This window comes from Rhinolophus ferrumequinum, chromosome 9 (genome assembly GCF_004115265.2).
Source record: "Rhinolophus ferrumequinum isolate MPI-CBG mRhiFer1 chromosome 9, mRhiFer1_v1.p, whole genome shotgun sequence".
Classification (NCBI taxonomy): Eukaryota; Metazoa; Chordata; class Mammalia; order Chiroptera; family Rhinolophidae; genus Rhinolophus; species Rhinolophus ferrumequinum.
This window is the reverse complement of record NC_046292.1, coordinates 3,749,346-3,775,571: the sequence shown is the minus strand read 5'-3', so window position 1 is coordinate 3,775,571 and position 26,226 is coordinate 3,749,346. Positions and strand designations below refer to the sequence as shown.

At 53.6% G+C, this 26,226-nt stretch overlaps 2 protein-coding genes and 1 non-coding gene across 3 annotated transcripts; 1 reads left to right on the top strand and 2 right to left on the bottom strand.

Annotated features, from left to right (window-relative positions):
- Positions 1-17: 17 nt before the first annotated feature.
- Positions 18-121, bottom strand: LOC117027929 (U6 spliceosomal RNA). Its single transcript, XR_004424041.1, has one exon. It is a non-coding gene; the product is annotated as a U6 spliceosomal RNA (small nuclear RNA).
- Positions 122-2,983: 2,862 nt separating this feature from the next.
- On the top strand, positions 2,984-12,088 carry ICMT (isoprenylcysteine carboxyl methyltransferase). The gene is made up of 5 exons (XM_033114646.1): positions 2,984-3,273; positions 4,056-4,144; positions 5,454-5,623; positions 6,388-6,605; positions 8,658-12,088. The coding sequence occupies exons 1-5, from the start codon at positions 3,079-3,081 to the stop codon at positions 8,838-8,840; spliced, it is 855 nt and encodes a 284-aa protein (XP_032970537.1). The 5' UTR covers positions 2,984-3,078; the 3' UTR covers positions 8,841-12,088.
- A 134-nt stretch (positions 12,089-12,222) lies between these two features.
- RNF207 (ring finger protein 207) lies at positions 12,223-24,875 on the bottom strand. Its single transcript, XM_033114647.1, has 18 exons — positions 24,855-24,875; positions 24,455-24,732; positions 23,659-23,791; positions 22,344-22,488; positions 22,168-22,249; positions 22,017-22,092; positions 21,798-21,923; positions 21,303-21,349; positions 20,983-21,055; positions 20,831-20,899; positions 20,357-20,425; positions 20,183-20,280; positions 19,344-19,530; positions 19,007-19,192; positions 18,685-18,736; positions 18,249-18,366; positions 14,181-14,261; positions 12,223-13,333 (listed from the first exon to the last, which is right to left on the bottom strand). Exons 2-18 carry the CDS (start codon positions 24,643-24,645, stop codon positions 13,165-13,167), a joined length of 1,902 nt encoding a protein of 633 aa, XP_032970538.1. The 5' UTR covers positions 24,646-24,732; positions 24,855-24,875; the 3' UTR covers positions 12,223-13,164.
- Positions 24,876-26,226: the final 1,351 nt, after the last annotated feature.

The window sequence follows — 26,226 nt, the reverse complement described above, 5'->3', positions numbered from 1 at the left end:
AGCAAACTTTTTTTTTTTTAAATATGGAATGCTTCACGAACCTGGATATTATCATTGCACAGGGGCCATGCTAATCTGTGTATCGTTCCGATTTTAGTATCTGTGCTGCCGAAATGAGCACGAGGAACAAAGCTTTCTCCTGGGAAGCTGGTGTGGGCTGAGAGCTTCGCTAATGCCCATTCTTACACCCGCCTCCTGCTTGCTCTGAAGTAGGCCCCCTTCCCCATTCTCTCTTGCTCAATAAAGCAACCCCGTTTACGAAAAGGAAGACTAATTTCATCTTAGCCTGCAGTTTAACTTGGAAAAGTCAAGATGGTTCTTAGAACAGGAGGAATCCTGACTTCAGCGCAGGATGGAAAGCCACCTCAGCTGGTGGGCGGATATCAGGATGAGGGGGCGGGGCGGGGGGGCAGCAGAGGGACCTTCCTGCATGAGAAAGGGCTCCCTTTGTGCTTGCCTCGCAGCTCCTAGAACAAAACACATTCAAATGCTTATTTACAAAAAAAAAAAAAAAAAAAAAGCCAGCGAGGCATCCCAGGGCTGAGCAGTTTTCTTTTATTTTCTTATATTTTTGTAGGCTTCTTGTTCCCCTGGACTAGAGTATGACAAACGGGGATGACACTAGATGCAGAGTGGATCTGTCAGATCAGATTGCTTTCTAGTGTGTGTGTTTCTGTCTGCATCTCTGTGTGAATTACTATTTCTGTGTGCCTGTGTGTATCTCTGTGTTACGTTGTTTGTCTGGGTCTATGCCAGTGTGTGCATCTTGCCTTTCGCCTCCCATCACTGGCCTATGAGCCCTGGGCCCTGATACATTCAGCAACTCTAGTGTCTCCTAAACATTTTCCTTCCCTCTGGTCCATCCCTATCTGGGAGGGGACTGCCTACGCTTTTCTTCTCCCTTCTCCAAGACGGGGCTAGTAGAGTCTAAGGGGAAGTGATGGGCAGAGGAGAGAGGATTGCTCAGGCTGGATTACGTTACTCTGTGTCCCCAGAACGGGGATGATCGCGGGGGGCGGGGGGTGTACGGTCAGAGCCATAAGTCAGCATGGAGAGCAGAAGCCCAAGGCCAGACAGGGATTCCTGAGAGTAGCTCTGTGCTTTAGGACCAGACTCACTCCCAGGAGTAAAGATGAAAGGAGCGGATGGCGGCCGGTTAGCTCAGTTGCTTAGAGCATGGTGCTAATAACACCAAGGTTGCAGGTTCTATTCCCGCATGGGCCACTGTGAGCCGTGCCCTCCTTAAAATAAACAAACCAACAAACAAATAAATAAATAATACAAGGAGTGCCCTCTAGTGGCCCCAAGGTGGCCTGGCGCAGAGGGAGAAGTCTTGAGTTTGGGGGAGACTGAGAAACTGGGGCAGAAGCAGGAGCTCAGCAGAAGGCCCAGGCCTCCTTCCCACGTGGCACTGCAACTGGGCGGCTTTGTATTTTAAAACATTTAAATCTCCTTTCAATTACCATCAACCGAGTTTAGCAAATGTCTTCTGAGCACCATTTAAACATGGTACTGGGCTCTACAGAATGTTATCAATACCTGACCGTGAAATCAAGATCCCCATTTTATAGAAACTGAGGCTCATATCGTTGATTTGCCCGAGGTCACAAAGCTGGAGTGCAGCAACGCTGGGGCCCAGATTCCAGCCCAAGCTCTCCATTCTTCCGAGCCCAGCTACCCAAACGCCAGGCCTCCTGCCAGGTCCTGCAGGGACAGAGGAGAGTGGGGCAGCCAGGGGCTCAGATGTGGAACCTGTGTAACTGCAGCTCACAGCCGGCCTGGCCTCAGCGCTGTCTGACCCACTACTCTGGGGGCTCCAGCCTCCCCAGGGGGCTGTCCCCTATCCTGCCTCAGATTTGCTGCCTCCTGCCTGTGACAGCAAATTCGGTCCCTTCCCTCCCTCCCTTTCCTTACACACCGTTGCTCTCATTTTCAGCGGCGGGTCCCCGAGGGCCCCAAACCTAGCTGCAGTGTCTCTTCCATGCAGACTCCTAACCCTCTGGCCCTCCCACCCACGGTCTCTCCTTGGTGTCCCTCTCTCTCCATCCTTAACTTGGCTCCTAAGTCAATCCCACCCCACCATAGTTTTTTCTAGTTATTTCCTGACTTGCTTTTCTCCTCCACCATTGCTCTGTAGCTCCCCAGGTGGGGGCATTACCCTTTAAAAAAATAAGAACAATTTCTGAATTATAAAAGTAATATATGTTGATTGTGGGCAATATAAAAAATACAAAAACATATAAAGTCATCCAGAGTGTTACAAAAATAAAATTCGTCCAGAGTGTTACCACCTGAAAATAACCGCTGTTAAATAATTTTGGCTTCTATTTCAACCATTTTCCCAGGCTCACACATGATTTTGTTTTTCCCAAGTGAAGTCAGGATCACACACTGTAAAGTTTTGAATTCTGCCTTTTAAAAAACCTCACATTTCCTGAATTGTTTCACCATGGGCCAAGAAACTGAAGTGGGCGGTCATCCCGCTGCGTGGATGCCCAATGCTGGGTTTTAGGGTGCCCCAAGGGCAGTTTACCCCTGCCGGCGCAGCGTGGGCTCCCAGCGTGAACTCGGGGACCCTGCCGCGGGAGGGCGGGGGGTCACCGGGCTGGGTCCCCGCGCGAACCCCTAGGGGTGTGGGATGGGATAGGTCCCGCTCACGGCTGCGCGCCGAAGGGTGTCAGTTTTGTGGAGGACCGCGCGGGGCCCGCCGAGGCTGGGGTCTGTTTATATTTCACATGATTTCTTCGATCGTGGACATTCTGGGGTTCGGGACCAACTTCTGGCAGACGCCAGTAGGGACTCCTCCGCCTGGAACCCAGGCGCCCTCCGGCGCCGCCCCTCCGGCCGCCGCCGGGCTCAGGTCAGGAGGTCCCCGAGGGGCCGGCGGGGCGGGGCCGCGGGGCGGGGCGTTCCCGCCAAATTCCGGTCCCAGCCCCGCGGCGCGGTGGTATCGCGAGAGTTCAGGCGCGGCGGGCAGCGCCTTCCTACCGGCGTCGGCAGCTCAGTGCGCAGGCGTGGCGGGCGGGTTTCCCCTGGCTACAGCCGGCGCTGCCGCCCGCTGCTCGGCCGCCCTGCGCCATGGCGGGCTGCGCGGCGCGGGCTCCGCCGGGCTCCGAGGCGCGCCTCAGCCTCGCCGCCTTCCTGCTGGGCGCCTCGGTGCTTGCGCTGCCGCTGCTCACGCGCGCCGGCCTGCAGGGCCGCACCGGGCTGGCGCTCTACGTGGCCGGGCTCAACGCGCTGCTGCTGCTGCTCTATCGGCCGCCGCGCTACCAGGTACGGGCCGGGGTCGGGCGAGGGCTGGGCGCTGCGCGGGGGCACCGTCCCCCGGGGTCCGGGTCGGGGTGGGCCGGGAGAGGGGCTCCTGCCCGCGGCGTGTTCTTTAGCCGTGAGTTCAGATGACAGGAGGGACCCCGCCTCTCCAGGCTCGGGGGCGTGGGGCACGGGCCCCCTCTTCCCCGCGGAGCGGGTGGGAAATTGCAGTTGGTGTGGTTCGGCACCTGCGGCATATGCGAGTGGGGTGGGGAATGAGCGAGCCTACGAGTTCTTTTATGTAATTTAAGGTGTGGAGACCTACCTGCTGCCAAGTCAGAGGCCCCGCAGTTATGTGGAGGTGGCCGGGCTTAGGGTCTCGGGCGCCCGACAGGGTTTCGCTGCGTGGACTTGGGAGAATCCTGCCAATAAATTAGGTTCACGCAGCTTACCCACAGCCCTGAATAATAATAGCAGCAATAATAATAATGGCAGCTAAAACTTATGTAGCATTTTTCTTAAGTGCTTTACAGAGGTAATCCTCAGGGCAATTCTAAAAGGTAGGTACTGCTGTTATCCCCATTATGTAGATGGGGAAACCGAGGTCCACTGAGGTTAAGTAACTTGCCCAAGGCCACACAGGCAGTGAGTGGTGGGTGTGGGATTTGAACCCAGGCCACCGTCCCTCACCACCCTCTTAAGCTCTGAGCAAATTGCATGCTTGCTAGTGGCCTACTTCTCCCAGCAAGTAGGATGTGTGCCCCAAGAATAGCCAGGTAACTGAGCTTCTTTTGGGTCCCTTTTAGATAGCCGTCCGAGCTTGCTTCCTTGGCTTCGTGTTCGGCTGTGGGGTGCTGCTAAGTTTTAGCCAGTCTTCTTGGAATCACTTTGGCTGGTAAGAAGTACTTCGGGAACAGTGGGTTTGAGCCTAGGGGTGGGTTTGAGCCAGAGGGATCAGTAGTGGTATTTCATCGTCTCTGTGTCTCATCTCTGGCTGAAGGCTGTTTCGGATCCTGTGGAAATGAGGTCTCTGTCTCCCACCTAGATTCTCACATTTCGGACCTTGACAACTTGTGCCCATCGGTTGTTTCTGTTGCAGGCAGAAACAGGTCTCCCTGACACCCTCCCCACAGGTGTCCTCACCCGAAGCTGCAGCTGCTGTGACACATTCAGTAATGTGGTGAGCCCTTCCCGCAAGAGGGTACAGTTCCTCCGTGCCAAGAAGGGCCAAGGCTCTGGCTCTGGCTCATCTTCACAGGCCTCTTCCATCTCTAATTTCTGTTAGGTCACATCTAGTGCATCCCCCACGGCCAGTGTAGGATTTTTCCCTACACTGTGATTTGAGTCCCTTGAGCCTTCTAGTCCCTGACCTGGATTTGAACCAGTAGCTTCAAGGCAAAAAGCTTTGTCTCCTATTATGAACACTCTGAGCCATCTAATCCTTTGTGGCTGGGATTATTTCGGTTTTTTGAATTTTTGTATTTCACATACTTCACTACTTTTGTTTACTATTTCCCTCTGTCATGTTTTACTGTGTGTAGTGTCATTTTTAAAAGTCTGAAAGACCCATAATGCCTTCCTAACTTATGTTTGTTTGTTTTTTGTTTATGACATTCAAAAGTGTAATCCCTTTGGTGTCCAGATGGCTCAGTTGGTTATAGCCATCTAGTTGGAGCTATAGTTGGAGCTCTGAACAACAGGATTGCCGGTCAGATTCTCACATGGGCCAGTGAGCTGTACCCTCCACAACTAGATTGAAGGCAAAGAGCTGCCGCTGAGCTGCCGGTGGGGTGGCTGGATGGCTCAGCTGGTTAGAGCGCGAGCTCTGAACAACCAGATTGTCGGTTCAATTCCCGCATGGGATGGTGGGCTGCGCCCCCTGCAACTAAAGATTGAAAACAGCAACTGGACTTGGAGCTGAGCGGCGCCCTCCACCAACGACTTGGAGCTGATGGGCCCTAGAGAAACACACTGTTCCCCAACGTTCCCCAATAAAATTAAAAAAAAAAAGAAAAAAGTGTAGTCCCTTTAAAACCTCACTTTCTGCAAACCTGAAGGAATAAAGCTCCATATGGGTGCCCTCAGGTGACAGCAGGACCTGTAGAGTTCAGGGACAGTTCCGCAGACCCAAATCTGTATTTTGACTTAGGGCTAGCCTGACTCTCTTGCTCCAACTTCCCTCTCTTTCTTTTTGTCTTAAATAGGTATATGTGCTCGCTGTCATTGTTCCACTATTCTGAATACTTGGTCACAGCCGTCAACAACCCCAAAAGTCTGTCTTTGGACTCCTTTCTCCTGAATCACAGTCTGGAGTACACAGTAGCTGCTCTTTCTTCTTGGATAGAGTTCACACTTGAAAATATCTTTTGGCCAGGTCAGTGTGCCCTGCTCTTACCTCTGGAGGGGATTTGGGTGGCTTTCACATGGGCCCGAGGACAGTGATGTGGCTTCACCTCCCGGGTCTAATCTCCCTGAGTGATTTTCCCCGGGCCTCTGTCCTCACTAAGCTGGGCTTGTGAATTCCGCTTCTGGATTTTGAATCGAGGACACGATGACCTTTTGCTGTAAGCCTTGCGTAACATAGTGCTCCATCTGATAGGGAGTCCCTACCTTTGATAGGTGTAATCCTAATTTTACAGTTAGAGGAGACTTGGATCTGTTCATTTCCTGTGACTTGAGAAATTTCATATGAAGAGTTTATTAGCAAAAAAGCCTTCTGCATCAGGAACCTACTCTCAAGTTGAACTTTGCCCACCAAGTGAAATCTATATAGTTCCCATAATTCAGTAAAGGGCCAAGGTGGGAAACACGGTCCTTCTCTGTTTCGCTTAGTTGTCCTTGTCCCCAAGGGAAGGACAGGAGCATCTGGCAGGGGGACATGGACTGACAGCCATCCTTTCTCTGCTGTGACCCCCTAATGGGGTTGTTGGCACTTTAAAGTAAATGGATGCACAGCACAACTTCGGGGAAGGTGTTTTGCTTATACTTAAATTTTAACGTGATAACAAATTCTAATTGCCCACTAGCATGGTTTCTACCGTTCCTGTCTTTGGAAAAATAGGTTAATTTTCAGCATCCAGAGGGGGAAATCGACAGCCCAGTGTCTTCACTTCCCATTTGTCACCATGTCTCCTGCAGAACTGAAGCAGATCACCTGGCTCAGTGCCACCGGCCTGCTGATGGTGGTCTTTGGCGAATGTCTGAGGAAAGCGGCCATGTTTACAGCGGGTTCCAATTTCAACCATGTGGTGCAGAATGAAAAATCCGAAACCCATACTCTGGTGACAAGTGGAGTGTACGCTTGGTTCCGGCATCCTTCTTACGTTGGCTGGTTTTACTGGAGTATTGGAACCCAGGTATGGTATCAGACATGATGCTGATCTCCTTTAAATTTTGTATTCCATGTTTTTAATTGACATATAATTCACATACCACAAGATTCACCATTTCAAAGCGTACCATTCAGTGGGTTTCAGTGTGTTCACAAGGTTGTTGGCCCTCTTTAAATAGGTACCTGTGCTCCCTGTCATGTTTCAATTGATAACTAAATAAAAGTCAAAAGGACTGATTTAGTCCTTAACATTTATTACCAGGTACTTAAAATCTGGGTGTCTTAAATTTGTAAGCTCTCAGTGATTCTGTGTGCTGTTACCCCATCTACCGTACCCCTTCTCTGCCTCTTTAACTTCGATCTGGAGCGCCCCCGTGGGTTGAGGATGGAGGTGGGGCTGCCGCTCAAGTGCCTGCTTAGCTGATTTTCATTAGAAGCTGCTAGTGATGAGACCAAGGTCATGTATTAGGTTTAACCGGAGCTACAGAGGTTTGTTCTGTCTGAAGCTGCAGCCTGAGCCTGTTTCTTGACAGTTGTCTCTTGGATCTGTTCTCTTGGTCCTAGGAGGACTTGGCCAGAGAACATGAATAGAGCTTAGAAAACTCACCACCTCTTGGGGAAAATCCATTCTGGGCTTCCAGGCATTACATCCCAAATGCATGGTCCATGGGGACTCTCTGGGAACCCCCCAGTGGTGTAGTAGGGGCAGGTTACTGCACAGCATTTATTTTAAAACTTGCTTTTCTGAAACTTAAGACTCTCTCATTCACAATCATATTCCCTGTGAACAAATCGATTATAGTTGAATCATGTAATTTGCCATAAATGCTAACTGTACACCTAAGGACCAAAGGGTTTTTATATTTTTTTGACCATAGATCTTTGGTCAAAAGATTTATGGCAAATTACACACACTGTGACCCAGCACACACGTGTGTGTAAAAACAGAACAAGTCTTTCCCGAAACAACGCTTACTTTCACTGTGTACAAAACAGTCTATTTCTATCTTCTTTGTAATGCACAGATTGATTTCATGGCTCAGTAAAAGGTTGTGGCCTGCGATTAGGAAATCCCGCCACAGGGCATGCCGAGAAGCTGCACGTACCTGCCAGCTATGTGGGCACAGGCTCTGGGGTCGCTGACCCGGCCAGTCGTGGCCCTAAGGTTGACTGATTGGCTTCCCTTTCCTCACGACTTAAGTGGGCACTGCAGTGGCACCTCAGGTTTGCTGTGGGTGTTGAATGGCTTGTTGGTTGTAAACGGCTGAGCCTGTGCTGGGATAAGAAGTTGAAGGGGTGTGCCGGGTTCTCTCGGTGGAGGTCTCCCACTTGGGGGAGACACATGTCTGGGGAGTGGGTTAGTGGATTCCTCGAGCATCACAGGAAGCTCCCCAAGAGCTGAGTGATGCTCTTGGCCTGGAAGGACTGTGGGCAAGACGTTCTCGAAAGTGGGATGAGAAGGGAGGCAAGAGGCAGTCAAGCTGGATGCAGCTGGGGCTGGGGAAAGAGGAGGCTGGAGGAAGCGGGCCGAGGTGCTGCTTCTCCGCCAGGCCAGGGAGACGGTGTTAGGCCTTGGAGCTTTGTGGGGTGGGGGGTTTGATGACGTAGCAGTGTGTTGAGTACACAGTGGCAGTCTGTGGGGACCAGAGGCAGGGGCCAGACAGTGTGGGATGGGAGGGACAGGAAGTCTCGGCCTGGGAGCCATGTGGGTTGGCAGTGTGCACTGAATGCATGGGCGTCACTCATCGGGGTGGGAGCAGGAGTTGCTGTCACCCCGACCTGAGGGTTGCAATCCAGGAGGTTGCTGTTTCCTTTTGATGTTTAGATGTCCTTCAGGTAAGAGGAACAACGGTAAAGTGCATGAGAAAAAGCTCCAGTGACGAGTATTTAGTTCTAATGTGAAAGTGATGGTGTGATTTCACTTAATGGCACCTTGGCGGTGATCAAAGACCCTAATCTAATTGTGAGACTCTCTTGGGCCCTTGGCAGGAAGTCCTTTGGGGGTGTTCGGCAGAAGCAGGTGCCACTAAAGTCCACAGTGGTCCCTCTGATCCTGCCCAACTCTGTTCCCTGGCAGGTGATGCTGTGCAACCCCATCTGTGGCGTTGGCTACGCTCTGACGGTGTGGCGATTCTTCCGCGATCGAACGGAAGAAGAGGAAATCTCATTAATTCACTTTTTTGGAGAGGAGTACCTGGAGTATAAGAAGCGGGTACCCACCGGCCTGCCTTTCATCAAAGGAGTCAAGGTGGAGCTATGACAGGCCGGGGGCCAAGGGGCCTCCCGCTCTGTGCAACCCAGGACGGACCTGCCTCTGGTCGGCCACTCTGCGGAATGCATCTCCTTAATCATTTTATATGTCACCCGGTACTCTTCCGGAATATCACTCAAGACCAAACGGTCAGAAGTCCGTAGGACCAGAGGACCCCACCCCCCCACGTCCCGGAGCAATCTGTCGTGGGCTGAATCAAGTTAAGATGCGGGGTAAAGACGGACAAGGAGCAAACCACAGCAATATTCAGCAGTGCCCTCCAGAAGTGCCCGGTGTGAGCCCAGGCCACATGCCATCCCTTCGAGGCCACTGTGTATTTAGGCTGAAACCAAGACCCCTCAGGAGAGGCGGACTCGTTACCTGAGCAAGGCTGCGTCAGCAGGAGCGGGGCTGTGGGCCTCAGTGCTTTTTAGAGTTAGAAACAATTCACAATCTTGAACCAGAAATCACCCACAGCACAGCTTAACCTCCTCATTTCTGCCTTTAAAAAGTGCATGAGCATCTATAGTTTTAAAGACACCTCCTTAGAAGGCACTTTGGCCCTTCCTCTATTTAATCGTATTTACATATCTATTTTTTATAAATAGCAGTATATAAATTCAAAGAGGACTTGGTGGTTATAACCCCAACTTTTCATTGGCAGGAAGGAAGCATCGACACACAAACAATTTGGCCGAGTGGCTTTGTGTCACCAGGGCACTCAGGGCCAGGGAGACTGCAGGCCCCTGTGGCTTTTCTGGGGTCCTGCTCTTCTCCCAAGAGGGTCTGTCATCAGTGACAGGCATGTCAAGGACACGTCATTTGTCCTTTATCCCAGAAATGCTTACTGAGCACCTGCTCTGTGCAAGGCACAGTTCAACGCTGAGAAATACTGCTCTCCATTTATTGGGGATTTTATCATTTGACCATAGCCTATAGATTTATGTATTGATTTAAATCTATTAACTATTGATTTCTGTGTTCTGTTCTCAAAACTTCATCGTTCCTGATGCCATTTCTAACTGTCTTCCAGAGGGGTTTGAGAGCATTCACAACTACAAAATTCAAGCAAGTCGACTCATGAAGGTCTTAAATAGAGCAAATAATCCCAAGTGAGATTCAGTCATATTTTTGTTTTTCACATTTGGGGAGAGTGGTTGACTTTGAGTCAAACATACACACTTTAAAGACCCGTGTTTAATTCTGGACTGGATGGGAACTTGGTCTCAGTGTGGAACCTTTCCATGCAGTCTGCGGTGGCACTGAGGGTGTGAATGTGACAGCAGCGGCAGCCCCTGGCCAGAGCACAGCTCTGCTGCCATGCCACGCCACGCCACGCCACGCGGCTTTCTAGGAGCCACGTCACCTTTCCGTGCCTAGACCTCCCCATCTGTAGAATGGGGTCAATACCACCTACCTCACAGGGGTGTTGTGAAGACTTAGAAGAACGATGGTAAACGTTTTTAACATGTAGATGATAGATGACATACATGAAATCTATACTGTATGAGAGTTACACAAAAGTGAACATTTGGTTAACTGTACCAGATACTGGAAACGTGTGTTCAAAAGAGCATTTTATCAACTCAAAATAGTACTAATTTCTAGAGTTCATGGCCTAATTCATTTTTTCTTTATTGTATGTACCAAAGAGCTTTATGGCTTTATTGATTTCTGGCATGACGCTTGCTGGTGTGAGAACGAGAGACCCGAGTGGCAGTGCCCAGGAGGGTGGTGCAGTCAGACTGGCCGAGGCCACCGCCACAGCCCTGGGCAGCGGCTTCCTCGGGCATGAACACGCCCAGCGGGCTGTCAGCATGCACTTACTTGGCGAACTCCAGTCGGATTGGTTCTAAACTTATGCAGACCACGCTTAGCTAAGTAAACGCCACTGAGTAGGACTGCAGAATGGAAGGGGTGGTTGGGGATTGGCACCCACCCCCAGGTCCTTGAGGGCAACTTCTTTCCTGCTGTACGCAGCAGGCTCAGCTTTAATGACATTTCTGGGGGCAGTGAAGTTGTGTTTTTAATAGGTGGCGAGCAGCTGGTGACGGCCCTGGCTTTGCAGATGGAAGTCAAAGGTGTTGAATTTGACCTTCCTCCACCTGCCTGCAGGGCCAAGCGCTCAGAAGGGAGGCCTTAGTGTTGGGCGGCTAGGCCACCTGGGGCTCGCCACGTGGGGCTCTAGGTATTCTGCTCCACTTTAAAGAGCAATTCTGTGGGCGGGGGTAGTGAGAACATCCACCCCCTGATTTGTAATCCCAGGGCAGAAGTGAGCAATTACTTATGGATAAAAGATGAACTATTTAGGGCAGGGTTTGGCGAGTGATTGACTTTCATCTAGTCCTGAGATCTTCAGATTATTTTTAACTGTATAAATTTAGTAGTGACAGAGTGCACGGCAGAGAATCAGGTTAATGAGGTACACGCTTCCTGTTATTCCCAAAAGCTTTTTGGGTGAAGGCCACGTCCCCAGTTCCCTCAAATTAAGAAACTGTCAGGAGATTTTGTTTTCCACTGCAGGTTTTAAAGTGGAAATTCTTAAGTGGAACATAGGCACTGCACAGAACAAAGCTGCTTTGAAGCGGTATAAAATGAAACATTTTACAAGGATTTGCAGGTTGGGCTGAGAAGGGCACTTTACAGGGCAGGGAGTGGGGTGAGCCTGGCAGAAAGCAAAAGGCAGCATACCCCACCGTCTGGCACTGGTGTGAATCTCTTTTTGAGCCTAAACCTAAACGTGATGAATCCCTTCCATCCATTTCACACTCTTGGTGATGACATGATAGGGGAAACATTCGTAAGCCAACACATTGTGTTAACAGACGAGGCTGGGAGGGCCTTGGCCACAGCTCATTTTGGTAGCAGTCCCTCTCCTAGGTACATTAGCCCGTCCCTTCTCTGCACTTCCTTACTGCCTTAGGTAGATGTGCTGTCCCGCCGATTTTGCTTCTGTAGTGACCTGGTGAGGTCAGGCAGCCTTGGCATGGCCAGCGTGGTGGGAGAGGCTTGCTCTCTGCCCCGCTATAAAAGCTTGACGCCTGTCCTGGGCCTGGAAGACCGGCCCTCAGGAGGGGTCCCAAGCACTTGCTCTCGGGAAGCCGTCTATAGCTAGGAGAGTACCTTAATGGAGCAATTATTCTACTCTTCTTTTTACATGCAGAAATGTTTATTTAAATATTTTAAATTGGATTTTCTTTCACAGATACTGATATTCTTTCCAATTCTTAAATAAAACTACTTGATTTCACTACGAATAATAGTGTGAGTGCATGGAACGTAGGAACTCTAAGGTCATGCCCCTTCCAGGTATGAAACGTCCAGAAGCTGCAGCATAAAACCAGATGTATTTTGCCTGTCGGATGCAGTTCTGAAGTCCTCCCTCTAACCAGTGGGCAGACTTCCTCCGGCGTGGACACGCCTGCCGGAACATCAGCAGGCACTCCGCGGCCCGTCAGGCCCCTGTGGAAGTTGTGAGGCTTCGGCGTGGGAACGGCAAGAGCAGGGGCGTGGCATGGCTCCGTGGGATGTGCTCGCGGGTTGCTGCACCTGCACCGGTAAGGAGAACGCATTCGCTGTTTGAACCACTGAATCAAGGTGGATACTTGCTGAAAGTGTGACTGGGCATCATTTCGCCTCCAAAACTGTACATGTTAGGTCATTCAGGTTAGTTTTTAAAAAGCATTTACTAAGTTCCACTTGATTAAAAGGGTACTGTGTAGGTAGGAGTGGAAAACGACGAGAGAGAAGTGGCTGAATCGTGCTGTAATAATCAGCGGAAGGAACCCAGGAGAGTGACAGCAGCCTGGAAAAGTAGTGAAGGTGTGAAGGGGACCGTTCCCTGTCATGCATGCTGCCGGATGCTCTCCCTTTGCTTTCTGAGCTCAGTCCTTGCCCTGAAGGGAGAAAGCTGGACAGCACACACAGGTCCTTGCTCAGATGATGGAACTTTCCAGTGGGGCTGTGGTTCGGGAGAAACGGGCAGGGCAAGGTGCAGGTGTATCACCGTGGTGGGTGGAGCCTTGTTATCTCAAGTCAGAGAGGCTCGTCCTGACAGGCAGGCAGGTTATGTGGGCACTGTCCACGCACAGGCATGGGGAGCTGCTGGGCGACGGCGGGGCTTGACGCTGCGAGTTCACTCATGTAACAGTTTGCATGTGGACTGGGACGTCAGCCCCTGTCACCGGGAAGGACCTGGCAGAGAGTTTCTGGGTTTTACTGCTAATAAATGATGACCCTTGTGAAAAATCATGTTGGGAACACCCCTTTTCTTAACGTCCCAGTCTTGATGTGCATGTTGTAAAAGGCGGTGCCACAGGACCAGCCCCGTTTGCTACGCAGGGTGCTCCCTCCGCGGGGGGGCGTCACCCCCGGTTTTATGTTTGGGTCTGTGAGGGTCTTTGTTGTTCCCTGGAGGCTCTTCTGTGAGGCTGGTCAGAGTCCGGCTGCTTCCTCTGGGCTCTGAGGTCTCTCTCTTTTCCGTGACACTTACTGGATCATTCCTAAAGGAACACGAACATGAGCTCTTCCACTCCACGACATGCCCCCTGTCACTGTCCCAGCACTAAAATCCTCCTGGGCCAAAGCTTTCGGAACGGAAGGCCTTTCCGGAAGGCACCAGCTGACCACCAGAACCGTATGGTCTCCTAAAGGGTGTTTTTCTCATTTCTGATATTTAGTTGCCCGAACAGTAGTTCAGGCCATTTCAGCAGCTTGTGGTGACAGGGAGCTTTGAGTTGACACTCACTCCCCTGAAGCATCTGAGCTAAGTGGGGGAGCAGTGGGCGTGGGACCAGCTCATGTCCTGTTACTGACCACAGCGGCGGGCTGCGCAGGCCCTCCAGCTCCGCTGTCTGCCCGTGACTAACACGTTTTACTGAGAGTGCAGTGCTGAAGGGCCAGCCTGTGACAGTGACGTGTCTGATACTGCACATGCTTTTCTCCCTCTGGCAAGTATTTTGGCAAACACTGGCTCCAATGAATAGTAATGCTCTCACACAGAGACAAAATCCTCCGTCACTTTTGCTCATTGAAGTAAATTTGAGTCACGTGGTGTGAGTACCCGGGTGCCAGCCAGCAGCTCTCGGTGTTGTCACTGGTGCAGGCAGCAAGCACGCCATTGATGATTATAAAATGTGGGTCATGTCTGTCAAAGTCACGTCTGTCACCTATGAAGTCACCGCCCAGATGACGAACCTTTCTGTCCCCGTCTCTTACAAATGAAGGCCAAGCTGCCAGCGGTGAGCCGGGACCAAAGGGCAAAAGAAAACTGGGGGTCGATCTGTGTTGTCTGCATGTGTCTCTGAGATGAAATCGTTTGCCTGCTCAGGTTGGAAAGACGTGCTTTACCTGGCCTGGGCCTCGCCATCCACGCTGCCATCGTAAGTGTTCTGTAGGTGCTGGGAGTCTTCATCCACAGGTACCTGGAACCTGTGTGGGAGCGAGCAGGTCCTGGGAGGCTGCAGGGCAGCAGAGCCAGCCCACTGTGTCCCGAAGCTCAGTCTGCACAAAAGCAAATCTGAGCAAACGCTCGAGGGCCCGCCTAGGGCTTTGGTCCTCCAGTAGTTACCGAGGCCAGGGCTGTGGTAGTGGATTAAGAGAGGCCAGGCCCTGCACTGTGGTCGGGGAGACCACCAAGGTCAGGAAGGGGGCACAGCAGGGCCCAGTGGCAGGGAGTGACAGTGAGCGGAGACCTGCTTTCAGCAGGGTGGTTTGGGAAGGCCTCTGATGGCATTCCAGCTGAGACCTGAGTAACCAGGATCCATGGGACAGTCGGAAGGAAGAACATGCCAGGCAAGAGGCTGGGAGGTGGGAGCCAGTCTAGCTCCTCTGGGAAACTGAAAGGCCTTTGTGCCTGGGGTGGTCCCAGGTGGGCAAGGAGGGCCCCGAAAGGGCTGTCAGGACTCGGTGTGATGGGAAGTATAGGCTTCAAAATGCCCACCGGCTGTGTGACATACAGGAGGGCAGGGGGGCGGGGGGCGGTAAGGGCGGCTTGAATTGGGGGCAGCAGTGGAGACACAGCAAGTAGATTGAGACGATGGAGTCAGCAGGTCTTGGGGGTGGGTTGGACATGGGGTGAGGGGAAGAAAGGAATCCAGGATGTGCTCCAGGCTTTTTACTTGAGCACCTGGGTGACTGTGGTGACATTCACTGAGATAAAATGGGATTAGTGTGATCGGGGGGAGGAAATTGAGTTCTGCCACTGTGGGATGTGAGGTGCCTGTGAGACAGCCGAATAGAGAGCCCGGGAAGGCGCGGTTGGAAATGAGTCTGGAGCTCGGGAGAAGGACTGGGGTCCTCTGCATTGCCTTGGGGATTTCCAGCCAGCGGACTGGGTGAAGCCCCTGAAGGAAGCCCCTTAACATTTGGGCATTGGGCCGGGGAGGCAGGGCCAGCCAGAGACAAAGGGAATGGCTGGAGAGGCAGGAGGGAACCCGGGAGCGTGGGGGTCTCAGAAGCAAGAAAAGAGCATGAAGACGACAGATCCGGTCCACTCTCCAGAGTGCGGCTGAGAGGCCAAGGGATGTAGCCGAAAGGTCATTAATGATGGGAGCAAGAGCAGATTCGGTGGCTGGGGTTGGAGTGGGCTGCCAGCAGGGGCAGGGGAGGAGGGAGCAGAGGCAGCAACTCCAGACACCTGGGAAATGAAGGGAGGTAGAGCCGGCCTCCCTCACCCCAAACCTCCAGCAGTGGGGCTGCAGCCGGGGCCCCTTTCCCTTTGCTGAGCTAACCACAGATGCCATTTCCCTGCAGAGATGCGGCTCTGTCCCCGTGTTGCCCCTCAAGGAGCACACTACTGGAAGCCACACTCTCACTGAAGCAGAGCACACAGAGGGAGAAGCCTGCAAATGAGAGAGCAGCTTCATATGTGTGCACAGCATGAACAAGCTGGGCAGGCAGCACCCAGACTGTCACCTCCACCCAGAGCTCCCAGGGTAACCCATCACCATCCCAACTGCTAACACTAGAGGTTAGCTCTGCCTGGTTTTGAGGTTTTATAAATGGAGTCACAGAATATCTGGAATAAACTACTCTGAATGTCAGCTTAGGAGGAAACACACTAGTCCTGGGTACACAGGGATTTGATTAAAATTGTGCAAGTTTAACTTCTCAGTGTGACACGTTGAAATAGCCACTTACCAGGTGACCTAGCAGTTCTCGATTAATGTGGCGATCACACACACACACACACACACACACACACACACACACACACACTAATTTCCCTTCTTCCCCAAACTCACTAAAACTCTAGTAAAGGGACCAGAAGAACAAGGGGGAAAAAATCCTCTCCATGTTGAGAACAAGAAAGGATAACCCCACACTTTTGGAAGCTGGAGAGTGTGCAGGCCAGTGGGAACCGACTTGGCAGACCCAAGAAACTTTCATTCAAAGTGCACAGCAGGACAAGCTAAGGTCCCACCAGGTTCATTCCAAAGAATCCTCAGGAGCCCAGGAACTGGCAACAACAGGAAGGGTGAGACTGACACAGGAAGGACAGTGATAGTCAAGATCCTCACCCCTGAGCAGCTGTCCTTCCGCCACCCCACAGGAGTCGGAAGGGTTAGTCTCGGAGAGGGTAAGTTCTCAGGGGAGAACTACTGAAAACCAGAAAATGAGGTGTGCATGCAAGTGCTCCATACAGTGACCATCCAGGAAGGAATCTGGGAAGAGACCTAAAACTGACATTGGGGCATTCAAGAAAACAAAACAAAACACTCTGCCCACCTGGATCCCTACAGTGAAGTACCACCCATGTGCTCAGAGCTTCCAGTTTACCCCCCAATCCTAAAGTGAGCAGATAAACTTTTCTTGGTATCTGAGAAAAGTGTTTAACGTGGAAGACAGAAAGCTAAACAAAAGGTAACTTGGAGGGAACAGACTTAAGGGAGGAGATTAAAACACAAAACAAACACCTATCAGCCTCAGGTAAGACGTCATGTCTATGAAACAACAGAAGGCTGTGTAAAAAAGAAAAGAAAAGAAAAGAAAAAAAAACGGTACAAAAAAGAGTTCTTGGAAATTAAAAACAATTAAAATTTTAAAAACTGGAGATTAACAATTTTTAAATTTAAAAAGAGCTCTAGGAAATTTTCTTCAAAAATGAACTCAATAGGGGGTGGCCTGATGGCTCGGTTAGAGCGAGAGCTCTTAGCAACAAGGTTCCTGGTTCAATTTCCGCATGGGATGGTGGGCTGCAACCCCTGCAACTAAAGATTGAAAACAGCGGCTGGACTTGGAGCTGATGGGCCCTGGAGAAACACACTGTTCCCCAATATTTCCCAATAAAATTAAAAAAAAATGAACTCAATAGAATGGATTGAAGATAAGTGAAGAAATTGCCAAAGAAAGTACATCAAAAAGACAAAGTGATGGAAAGCAGAACTAAAAAGGTAAGGCAAATCAGAGAGAAATGAATTAACAAGTTAAAAAAAAAGGTGCCCAAGTGAAGGACATGAATTTTCAGATTGAATGGTACCCAACCTATGGATGGAAATAGGCCCTTGCTAATGTGAAATTTCAGAACACTGGGAGCAGAGAAGATTCCACAAGCTTCTAAAAAGAAGCAGTAGGTTACATTACAAGAATTAGGAATCAGAATGCGTTCAAACTTCTCAAAGACAACCCCAGAAGCTAGAAGACAATAGAATGATGCCTTCAAAGGAAAATCATCTCTAATCTAGAATTTCAATCTAGAATTTGATACCCAGCAAAACTATCAGTCAAGTGTGAAGGCAGAATGGACATTTCAGATGTGTGCTGTCCAAAACATACTTCCTGTGCACCTTTTTTCAAGGAGCTACTGAGGGATGGGCTCCACCAAACCATGAAAGAGGCAACACGGGGTATAGGAAACAGGAGATCTGACAGGAATAAAGCAAATAGAGTCCCCAGGAGGGTGGTGGAGGGAGAGCCCAGGATGACTGCTGTGCACCAAACCTACAGGATAACTAGCCCACGGTGGGGCTGAGTGACTCAAGAGACAGGCATATTGAGGACCTGGCACCAAGATCCCTCTGCCACTAACACCTTTTGATGCCCATGTATGGTACTGAGAGCCTGGTCCAGGTCCTTGTCTAGACTTGACTTTACCATGCACTGAGGAAGTTCTGCTTTCCCCTGTGTGTTCTGCTGCCTGGATCAGCTAAAAACCCTCATGATACTCCCAAGAGGTGTCTTCTGCTTCCACCTACTAGAGATGGGCAATTGGGTGCCTAGAAGCAGAAACTCAGTGCAGCCCATTCATTCGGTGTTTTCACAGATGTCCAGCACCTGGTCTGCCCAGGTGCCCTGATTAAACCCTCATGACCTGGCCCACCGACTTCCAAAAGGGGCTCTTCTGAATACATGTATGGCACCTTTCCCACACACATTCTGAAATGTCTTGGCTCCCCTGGGGACGCCCTCTGGTCTCACCTGGGCTCTAGGCGCTCCTTCACCTTGGCAATGGAGCGGACATAGGGCGTGATCTGCTTGGTGATGGTGGTCAAGTAGGCATTCTCCTGCTTCAGCTGGAGAAGGTCATGGAGTTGGGCTGTAGGGATAAAGGCCAGAGTGTTGGGTCTTGTTGGCTTTAGATTCTTACGAGCCTCGTGCCATCTCAATACTCCAGCTATTTCAATAATTACCTCTTTAATTAGAGTGAAGTTAGACTTGTGAGGGCATTCTACTCACTGAATCCTGACCTCAGATGCATCGTTTTGGGGCCAGTAAGCAGCTGTGAGGCAAAATCCAGGGCTGAGGGGAAGAGCGTGGAGGTTTGTATCTGGTTAGTGGGTAACTGCCTTCCTGCCTCTGCTGGTATGTGGGTTAGCTCCAGGACAGGGTGCACCCAGCAGTGGTTGCCTGAAACCTTCATAAATCTCCTGCTCATTAGCTACCCGCTGATAGGATTCTTCCCACATCTGAAAGAGAAAGTAAATTGGGCATTGCATGAGGTATTCACTGGAATTTCTATTGGTGGCATTTTTGTCCTCCAGCTACTCAGGACTATATGGCACCCCAGCCAGTTCCCGTGGTTCCAGGCAGCAAAGATCCAAATTCCAGAGCCTGCCACTGCAGGGCTTCATAGAGCACTGGCCAAGGTCCTCTTTCTTCCCCTTCCTGTCTTGGGGTCACCCATGTGTATGCTGCCAGGTGGGCTGAAGGGGAGTCAGGTTGTCAGAAGGGGCTACCTCCTGGAAGACTGCTCTCAGCCTCTCCACGGAAGCCAGCTCTGAGGCGATCTGTGCGTCTACTTGCAGAGACTTCTGCAGGATGTCTCCCATGATCTCAGCCTTGATGAGTGAGTGGTGCTTGGTGAGGTCCCGGTGCAACTCCTGGACCTGGTCCTTCAGGCTCTGCATCTCCGCCTGCAGGTACTGCGAGAGGGACCCCGGGAGTGCCTCTGGTTCCTGCAGGCTGTGTTCCCCGCTGGGGCCTCTAGGGTGGCCAGGTCTAGATTTGGCCAGTGCCCCATGGTGAGGAAGGGGTGGGGTCATTCCCAGCCCTCAGCTCCCTGGCCCCCCTTACCCGGTAGGAGCCCTCATAGTGGCGGCAGTGTTCTGCAAAAGGCGTATCCTCGCCCTCTGCCAGCAACACCTTGGTGCTGATGGACCGGTGTGGCGTGGGCTTCTGGACTGGCGATCCCAACATTTTCCCCACTGGGGAAGGGCAGCTGGTCCCCATCAGCACCTTGGGGCCTGACACCCCTGCCAGCCTGGGGAGACAGCCAGCGTGGATGCAGATGGGGGATGGGGGTGGGAGGGCCTTCCCCTCCCCCAGCCTCCCAATGCTCCCTCAGCCCTCTTACCCCACACTGCACCCCAGAACCACCATGGGAACTCAGAAAAAGCCTGATGCAGGTTGCACCCAAAAACAACATCGACACTGTCTTTTTAAGGCCCCCAGGGTGATGCCAATGTGTAGAATACAGTCCATCAGGATTTCATCAGGTCTGGTCCTGAGTAAATGCCGTGTACCCTGCCATGAACCCGTGCTGGGCCCTGGGCGCTTGGCTCGTGCTTTTCTCCTAACTCCTCCCTGCCTGGGGCTCTCCAGGCTGGGGCCAGAAGTCAGACCCCACCGCCTGCTGCCCCTTCCCTTTAGTGCCTAGGCGCCCTAGCCCGGGGAGCGAGGTGCTTGGGGGCAGCCCCGGAGTCCTCCGTCTTCCCCTGAGCAGACTCTGGGCCAGGTGTGCCCAGGCTTCGGATTTGGGGCGCCCCAGACGGCTGCTTTCCAGCAGGCACACTTGCCCTCCCTGTTGACATTGTCAGCGCTGAGGCTCAGCGAACTGGGAAGGGCAACGCTCTGCCGGCCGGGGCCTCTGGCGCCTGGTGGCCCGCGCCCCTGAGGAGGGCCTTGTTGCTCACATGTTGGTCCCGCCTCCGGCTCCGGCCGCGCGGCGCTGCCCCAGCATCAGCAGCGGCTCCAGGCAGCGCGCGAACTCAGCGCGGTGGTCACAGGCGATCTGGGAGGCAGAACAGGTCGTGATGCGACCTCCAGGCCCCGCGGCCCCGCCCCCGGCCCACTCGGCGCCTGCTCACCTTGCTGCTCTGAGCCGGTCGGAGGCGATGCGGTCGCTTGGCAATGCCCTGCAGCCTCTCCATCAGCTCCTGTGGCAGAGCGGGACAGGGAAGGGGGTGCTCAGGCCGCTGGGAGTGCTGACAGTGAGGCGGTGGTCCCAGGGCAAGTGTACCTTTAGCACTTTACCTGGTGTCCGTCGGAGGCTTCAGCCTTTCCCTGGGACTGGCTGGGAACCCCACCCCCACCCCTCTCCAAAATCCACAGGAAAGGTTGGGGAGGCTGGACTCCAGTGGACACTCCATACTTTGGGGGAGCGGAGGCTTATGCTCCCTTCCAGGTTTCCCTGTCCTTTTAAAAGGGACTCAGGGGGCCCCTAAATGGCTTAGAGATGATGTGAAGGAGGGGAAGAAGGTAAACCCCGAGGCCCCTGGTCCAGCCTCCAGGTGACAGGCTGCCAAGCCCAGAGGTGACAGCCAGGAGTTGGGGGGACTCACGTAGCCCAGGTCCAAGAACTCGGCCTTGCTGGCCAAGCTGAGGAAGGAGGAGCAGATGACCAGGTGAACCTGCAGGAGGGACACTGCTCAGTGCTTGGCCCGGAGGGGCCCTCTGGGCAGGGTGCCCAGCCCCACCCCCCAGCACCTCTTACCTGCAGGGTGGGTAGCAGAGTGGCCAAGTGGGAGAGCTGCTCCTTGAAAGCCTTGTCCTTCTCCTCATACTGACTGGGGGAGGGGCCGGCAGCCTCATCGGGCTGCCTGCCCCTCCTAGGGGCCTCAGGACCAGGCCATTCCATCGCCCCACCCTTTGTATACCCTTTCCTGCCCCCTCCCTGTGCCCTGGATCCTTTGCCCTCCTCACCAGGTGGACATCTGGATGTTTGGCTCCCCAGGGTGGGGCAGTACCTATCCAGGTTCTGATCCAAGTACATGGAGGTCAGTGGGCAGGGATGGAGACCCCACTGCCACTCACCTTTGCACAGCCTGCAGCAGCAGCGCTTTCCTCTCCGCCAGTTTGTCCTGGGAGGGACAGTCTGCTACTGACTGCGCAGGCCCAGCCCTGCCACCTGCCAGCCCTCTCCCACTCCCTGGGCCCTAGCCACATGCTGGTTACGTGGGCTATCTCTCCAACCTGCCAGCCCACCACCTGAGTCAGGGGCCTTCCTGGCCGTCCTTCCTGCATCCCCTGCCTAAGAGCGCCAGTGCTCTCAGCTTCAATATCACTTCCTGGGGGAAGTCTTCCCTCATCATCCCCCAGCACCAGCACCAGCTGGGACAGGCCCTGGCTTCCCTTCTGGAACTCTCCTGGCAACAGTGATTAACTCCTGGAAAGCAGTTCCATTCCTGCTGCCCTGCTCCACTGGCAACTCCACAAGGGCTCCGGGGGGCCTGCCCTATGTCGTGGGCACCTGGTCCTGGGTGACGAGGGTGCTCAGCCTGTAACTGTCCAGTCCCCACTACCCCTCACCTGCATGCTGCTGAACAGCGCGTGGATGGCGGCCTCCTCCTCCGCCGCGCTGCGTCGCACCTCCTCCACCATGGCCTGCAGCAGCGCGATGGCCTCCCGTGTGGCCATCTGCAGGGCCTTCACGTCCTGGGGAAAAGGCAGCTTCAGCCTGCCGGGCACGCATCCCCAACCCCGCCCCAGCCCACACCCTGGCGCGCTCGCAGGGCCGCCTTCGCTCACCAGCACCGCCTGCTCCAGCCGCTCGCAGCCCTGCACATAGGCCGACTCCAGATCCACGCAGTGGGCCCGGCTCTCTCTGCAAGGAGCCCACGGGTGAGCCTGGCTCCACTCCTCCTCTGCACCCTCGCCACGGGCTCCCTCCACTACCCACCCTTGCATGTCCCGGAAGCAGCGGATGCACAGCAGCGACTTCTTGTCGGTGGAGAACATGATGTAGGGCTCAGTATGCAGCGCTGAAGACGGGGTGGCGGTGAGGGCTGGGGCAGTGCCCACCCTGATCCTCAACCCCTGCCCCGGCCCGGTCCCCACCCGGCACGCGGCACTCACTGCACTTCTGGAGCACATCACGGCTGCGCTGGCCCAGGGCCACGATGTCGTGGCGCGCGAACATGCGTGCCCGGTGCGTCTCGTCGCGGCAGCGCGCACAAAGCGGCTGCCCGCACGTGTTGCAGAAGTACGTGGTCTCAGCGTCCTGCGGGCCCAGCGCAGGCTCAGCCCCACCACTGCCTACGCGGGAACGGCAGTCTCTGCGTGTCACTAAGTGCGTCAGTCATAGCCTGGCGTAGGCACTGGGCTCAGTGTAGCCCTTTTGTGTAATCCCTACGCTCTAATAATATACCCAGGGCTCAGAGAGTAGGTAAGAGGTGCAGTAAGGGGCAGTAAGGGCAAGTATTTGGAAGGGGCTTGGAGAGACAGTTACATGGGGTTGGGAGGAAGACAGAAGCTGCATTTGCAAAACATTGTACCTGCAAACAAAAATGTGTGTGTGTGTGTGTGTGTGTGTGTGTGTGTGTGTGTGAAGATCTCTCAAGCCCTCCTTGACACCCTCAACAGTAGCCAAATGGCTGCCCACCTTGGCCATACGGAGGCCAAACTGGGCTGGGAGCGGAAAGGGAGTGAGGGCTTGCAGTTTCCTTTCCCAGGCCAGACCCAGGGCTGAGAATCCAGGGCATGACACTGACCCCAGCCATGGCTTTAAAAGCAGACCCCAAACCTTACTCTGGCATTCAAGGTCATTTCCTCCCCTGCTCTCCCTGCCTCCAGCTGGTCACCTCTGTGCTGCAGTGCTGCATGTTCCAGTGTTTGCCCAGCACCCCCAACCTTTTGTTCCTGCATGGCCATCCTCCCGGAATTGGGAATCCCAGTTCAGCCTCCACTGGCCAGAGTCCTGAGTGCCCTTGACAGCAAGGCCTGAAGCCTGGACTCCCTTCCTTAGTCTGTCCTAGACTCAGGGCCAGGGTCACTCTGCCCCAACAGCACACTGTCCTCAATTCCCTTAGGGCTGTAGGCAGCAGCTCACAGCTACCCATGCAGCAGTGGGCCCTCCGGGGATGGCCTAGGTCTGTGCAATGGACCTCCTTCCCTATGCCAGTTCACAATTCCACTCTGAGTTGGGGCCAGTAAGCTCTCCTCAAATCAAATGGCCTTAACCTCAGCCACTATCTGGCTGCTGGCTCAAGTCACTCATTCTGGACCTCAGTTTCCCCATTTATAAAATGGGGCCACATTTGGAATTCAGGGTACCCTAGGAAGGTATTGGAAGATCCACTGATGGTTAATCCTCTGAGGACATGTTGGGTACATTCTGCCAGCATCAGGACCCTGTGACCTGGACCCCTTGCCTCCCCCCAGGTGCCCCTGCCTGCTTGCTGCACTCCAGGTCACAGTTGGCACAGCGCACCACCTCCAGGCCATCCCCTGAGCTGTCCACGAGGAACTGCAGTAGCCGGTCCACCGGAGGGAGCCCGCTGGGGCCCTTCACCACCGTCTGGTGTCTGCGGAGAAGCTGCAGCCAAGATCCAGATGCCCCTTCCCCATGGCTCCCTACCCATTCCCACCTCCACATTCCAGGCGGGAACTAAAAATAGGGTGGGGGTGGGGTGCCCAACAGGCTGGCATCTGCTATAAATACCTCAGCCAGTGCTCACTCTGACCCTATCCCTCCCCCTGCCCAGTCCTGGGCAAGTCCTGGGAGGTCATGTGGTTGGCGACTTGGTGTGACAAAGCAGAAGCCTGCCCTCAAGCCCCTCTCATTGCGTTGGGCAAATTTATGGCCGTGCCACTCCTCTACCTTGAGCCAACATCACCCCCCTTATGCTGACCTAAGACTTCAGGGATCCCCAAGTGAGTTACTGGGAGCGTCCTGATGCTGGGCAGTAGCACTAAGTTCCGACCTGACTTACGCTCTAGCCCCACCCTTGCCCCTGACTTTCTGTAGGAGGCGTTGGACCAGTAACCCCAGGCCTCAGTTAACCAGACCTGGAAAATGGGCGGGAGCCTGCGCATTGTCGCGCTGAGAAGTTCCGGCTGGGTGAAGCCTCCCCCACCGCCTGTGCTGGGAGTCAGAGACTTGCCCTCCCTGCACTTAGGTCCCTGCCCAGGCGGAGCCAGTCTCCCCTCCAGGGGGGAGGGTTCTGTTGGGACTTTGAGGCACTCACTGGCACAGCGGGCAGGAGAGGCGACCGTCGGCGGCGCGGCCGCGTAGGCACCCGGCGCAGAAGTGGTGGAAGCAGTCAAGCAGGCACGGCTTCTCGTACTGCGCGTGGCACAGTGGGCACACGAGCGGGTGGCCACTCGCAGCGTCCAGGGCGCCTGGGCCCTCCAGGGGCGCAAAGATAGCTCCTGACATCTGCGGGGACAGCTTAGGACGGCGGCGAGGCGTCCTGCGGCCACAATACGGGGAGCAGCAAGGGCCGAGGGCTGGGTCTTGGAGCGCCTGGGGCAGGGAGAATGGGTAGTGAGGCGTGCGGAGGGCGGGACTGGTACCCGTGCTCCCAGCCTCTCCCGCACCCCTGCGGTGGTCCTAGGTCAGGCCATGGACCCGGCAAAGCTTCCTACCCAACTGCCAGCCTCGCCCTGTCTTCACCTCTCCAACCAACCTTCTCTCCCACCCCAGGAATTCTCCTCCCAGTGTCCTCTGGGTGACCCGTAGGCGACACCCCTTCCTCGCTGGGCCACATCTTGATCAGGCGCGGTGCCGGTGCCACCAGCCTTAGGCCACCCGCTGCCTCGCGGCGAGGGCCGGGACCATCTCTCTGCCGTGGGCTCCTGTCACGGCCACTACATCCCCAGTCTGGAAGGAGGAGAAGCAGGAACGCTGCAACTGCAAAGGACGGCGCCCGGCTGGCTTCCGAGGCTCGGACTGGACCCCGCCCGGGATGACAGAGCCCCAAGTACGGGGCCGCAGCAGCGTAGGGGCCTGCACCCACGGAACTTGAGCAGGCACTAGAGTGGGTCCGCGCGGCCCCATTTCCTCAATGGCCAATTGGGGGCGACAAAAAGCAGTGGACGCCCCTCCACAGACACCCCAGTGCTGGGGAGAGGGAGTGAGAGGGCTTGGAATCCCGGGCCTCCCTTGGGCTGGTTGGGGGCTCTTGGTTTCTCAGAGCCTCGAGCTTGGGTAAAAAGGGCGGGGTTCTCAGTGATGAGGTGAGACTTTCATGAAGTAAAATGTACAAACTAGGCTTCCAAATTAGTCGGCCTCCCCCTCTTCATGAGGTGAGTTCCCAAGAAGGGTAGGTTTGGGTGGGAGGGTAGGAAAGGAGCTCAGAGCCTTTCCGGTGGGCCCCCCATCTGCTGTTCTCGGCCTGGAGAAAGCTTGTTTATCCCAGTATGATTTTCTCCAGAGTGCCCTCCATCCCTAGGTCATCATCTGGGGTATTATCTGCCCTGTTCCACACATTATCTGAGCTCTGTGAAAACAGCCCTGTCCTTGTGCCTCTTGAAATCAAAGAGCCGAGCCCAGAGCCTGACCCACAGAAGGTACTCAATAAAGTCTTACTAATCAGGAACAAACTGGGAGACACTATTCGAACTGGGCTTTGAAGGATGTGCAAGTATTTGCCAGGGGGAAGAAAGGAAGTGAAACTACTGTTCTTCTAAGGGTCCTCCCTAACCCCAGTTCCATTTCTGCTCCAAGTCATGATAACAATAAAAACAATGGCTAATGTTTATGGGCCAAAGTACTACTCACAGTTCTTTTACTTGTATTAACTCATCCAATCCTGACAACAACCTTAGGAGGTAGAAAATGTTATCCCAGTAAGTGGTAAAGCTGCTATACAAAACCAGATGGGTGTTTTATAAATGAATGATACGTTAGTTTCCCTCTGGAGCGGCAGTAGGAGGGAGGTGTGTTCGTCCTGATACTCAGACTTATTTAATTCATCCATTCCTGTCTTCATCTATTTGAATAGTATTTATTGAGCAT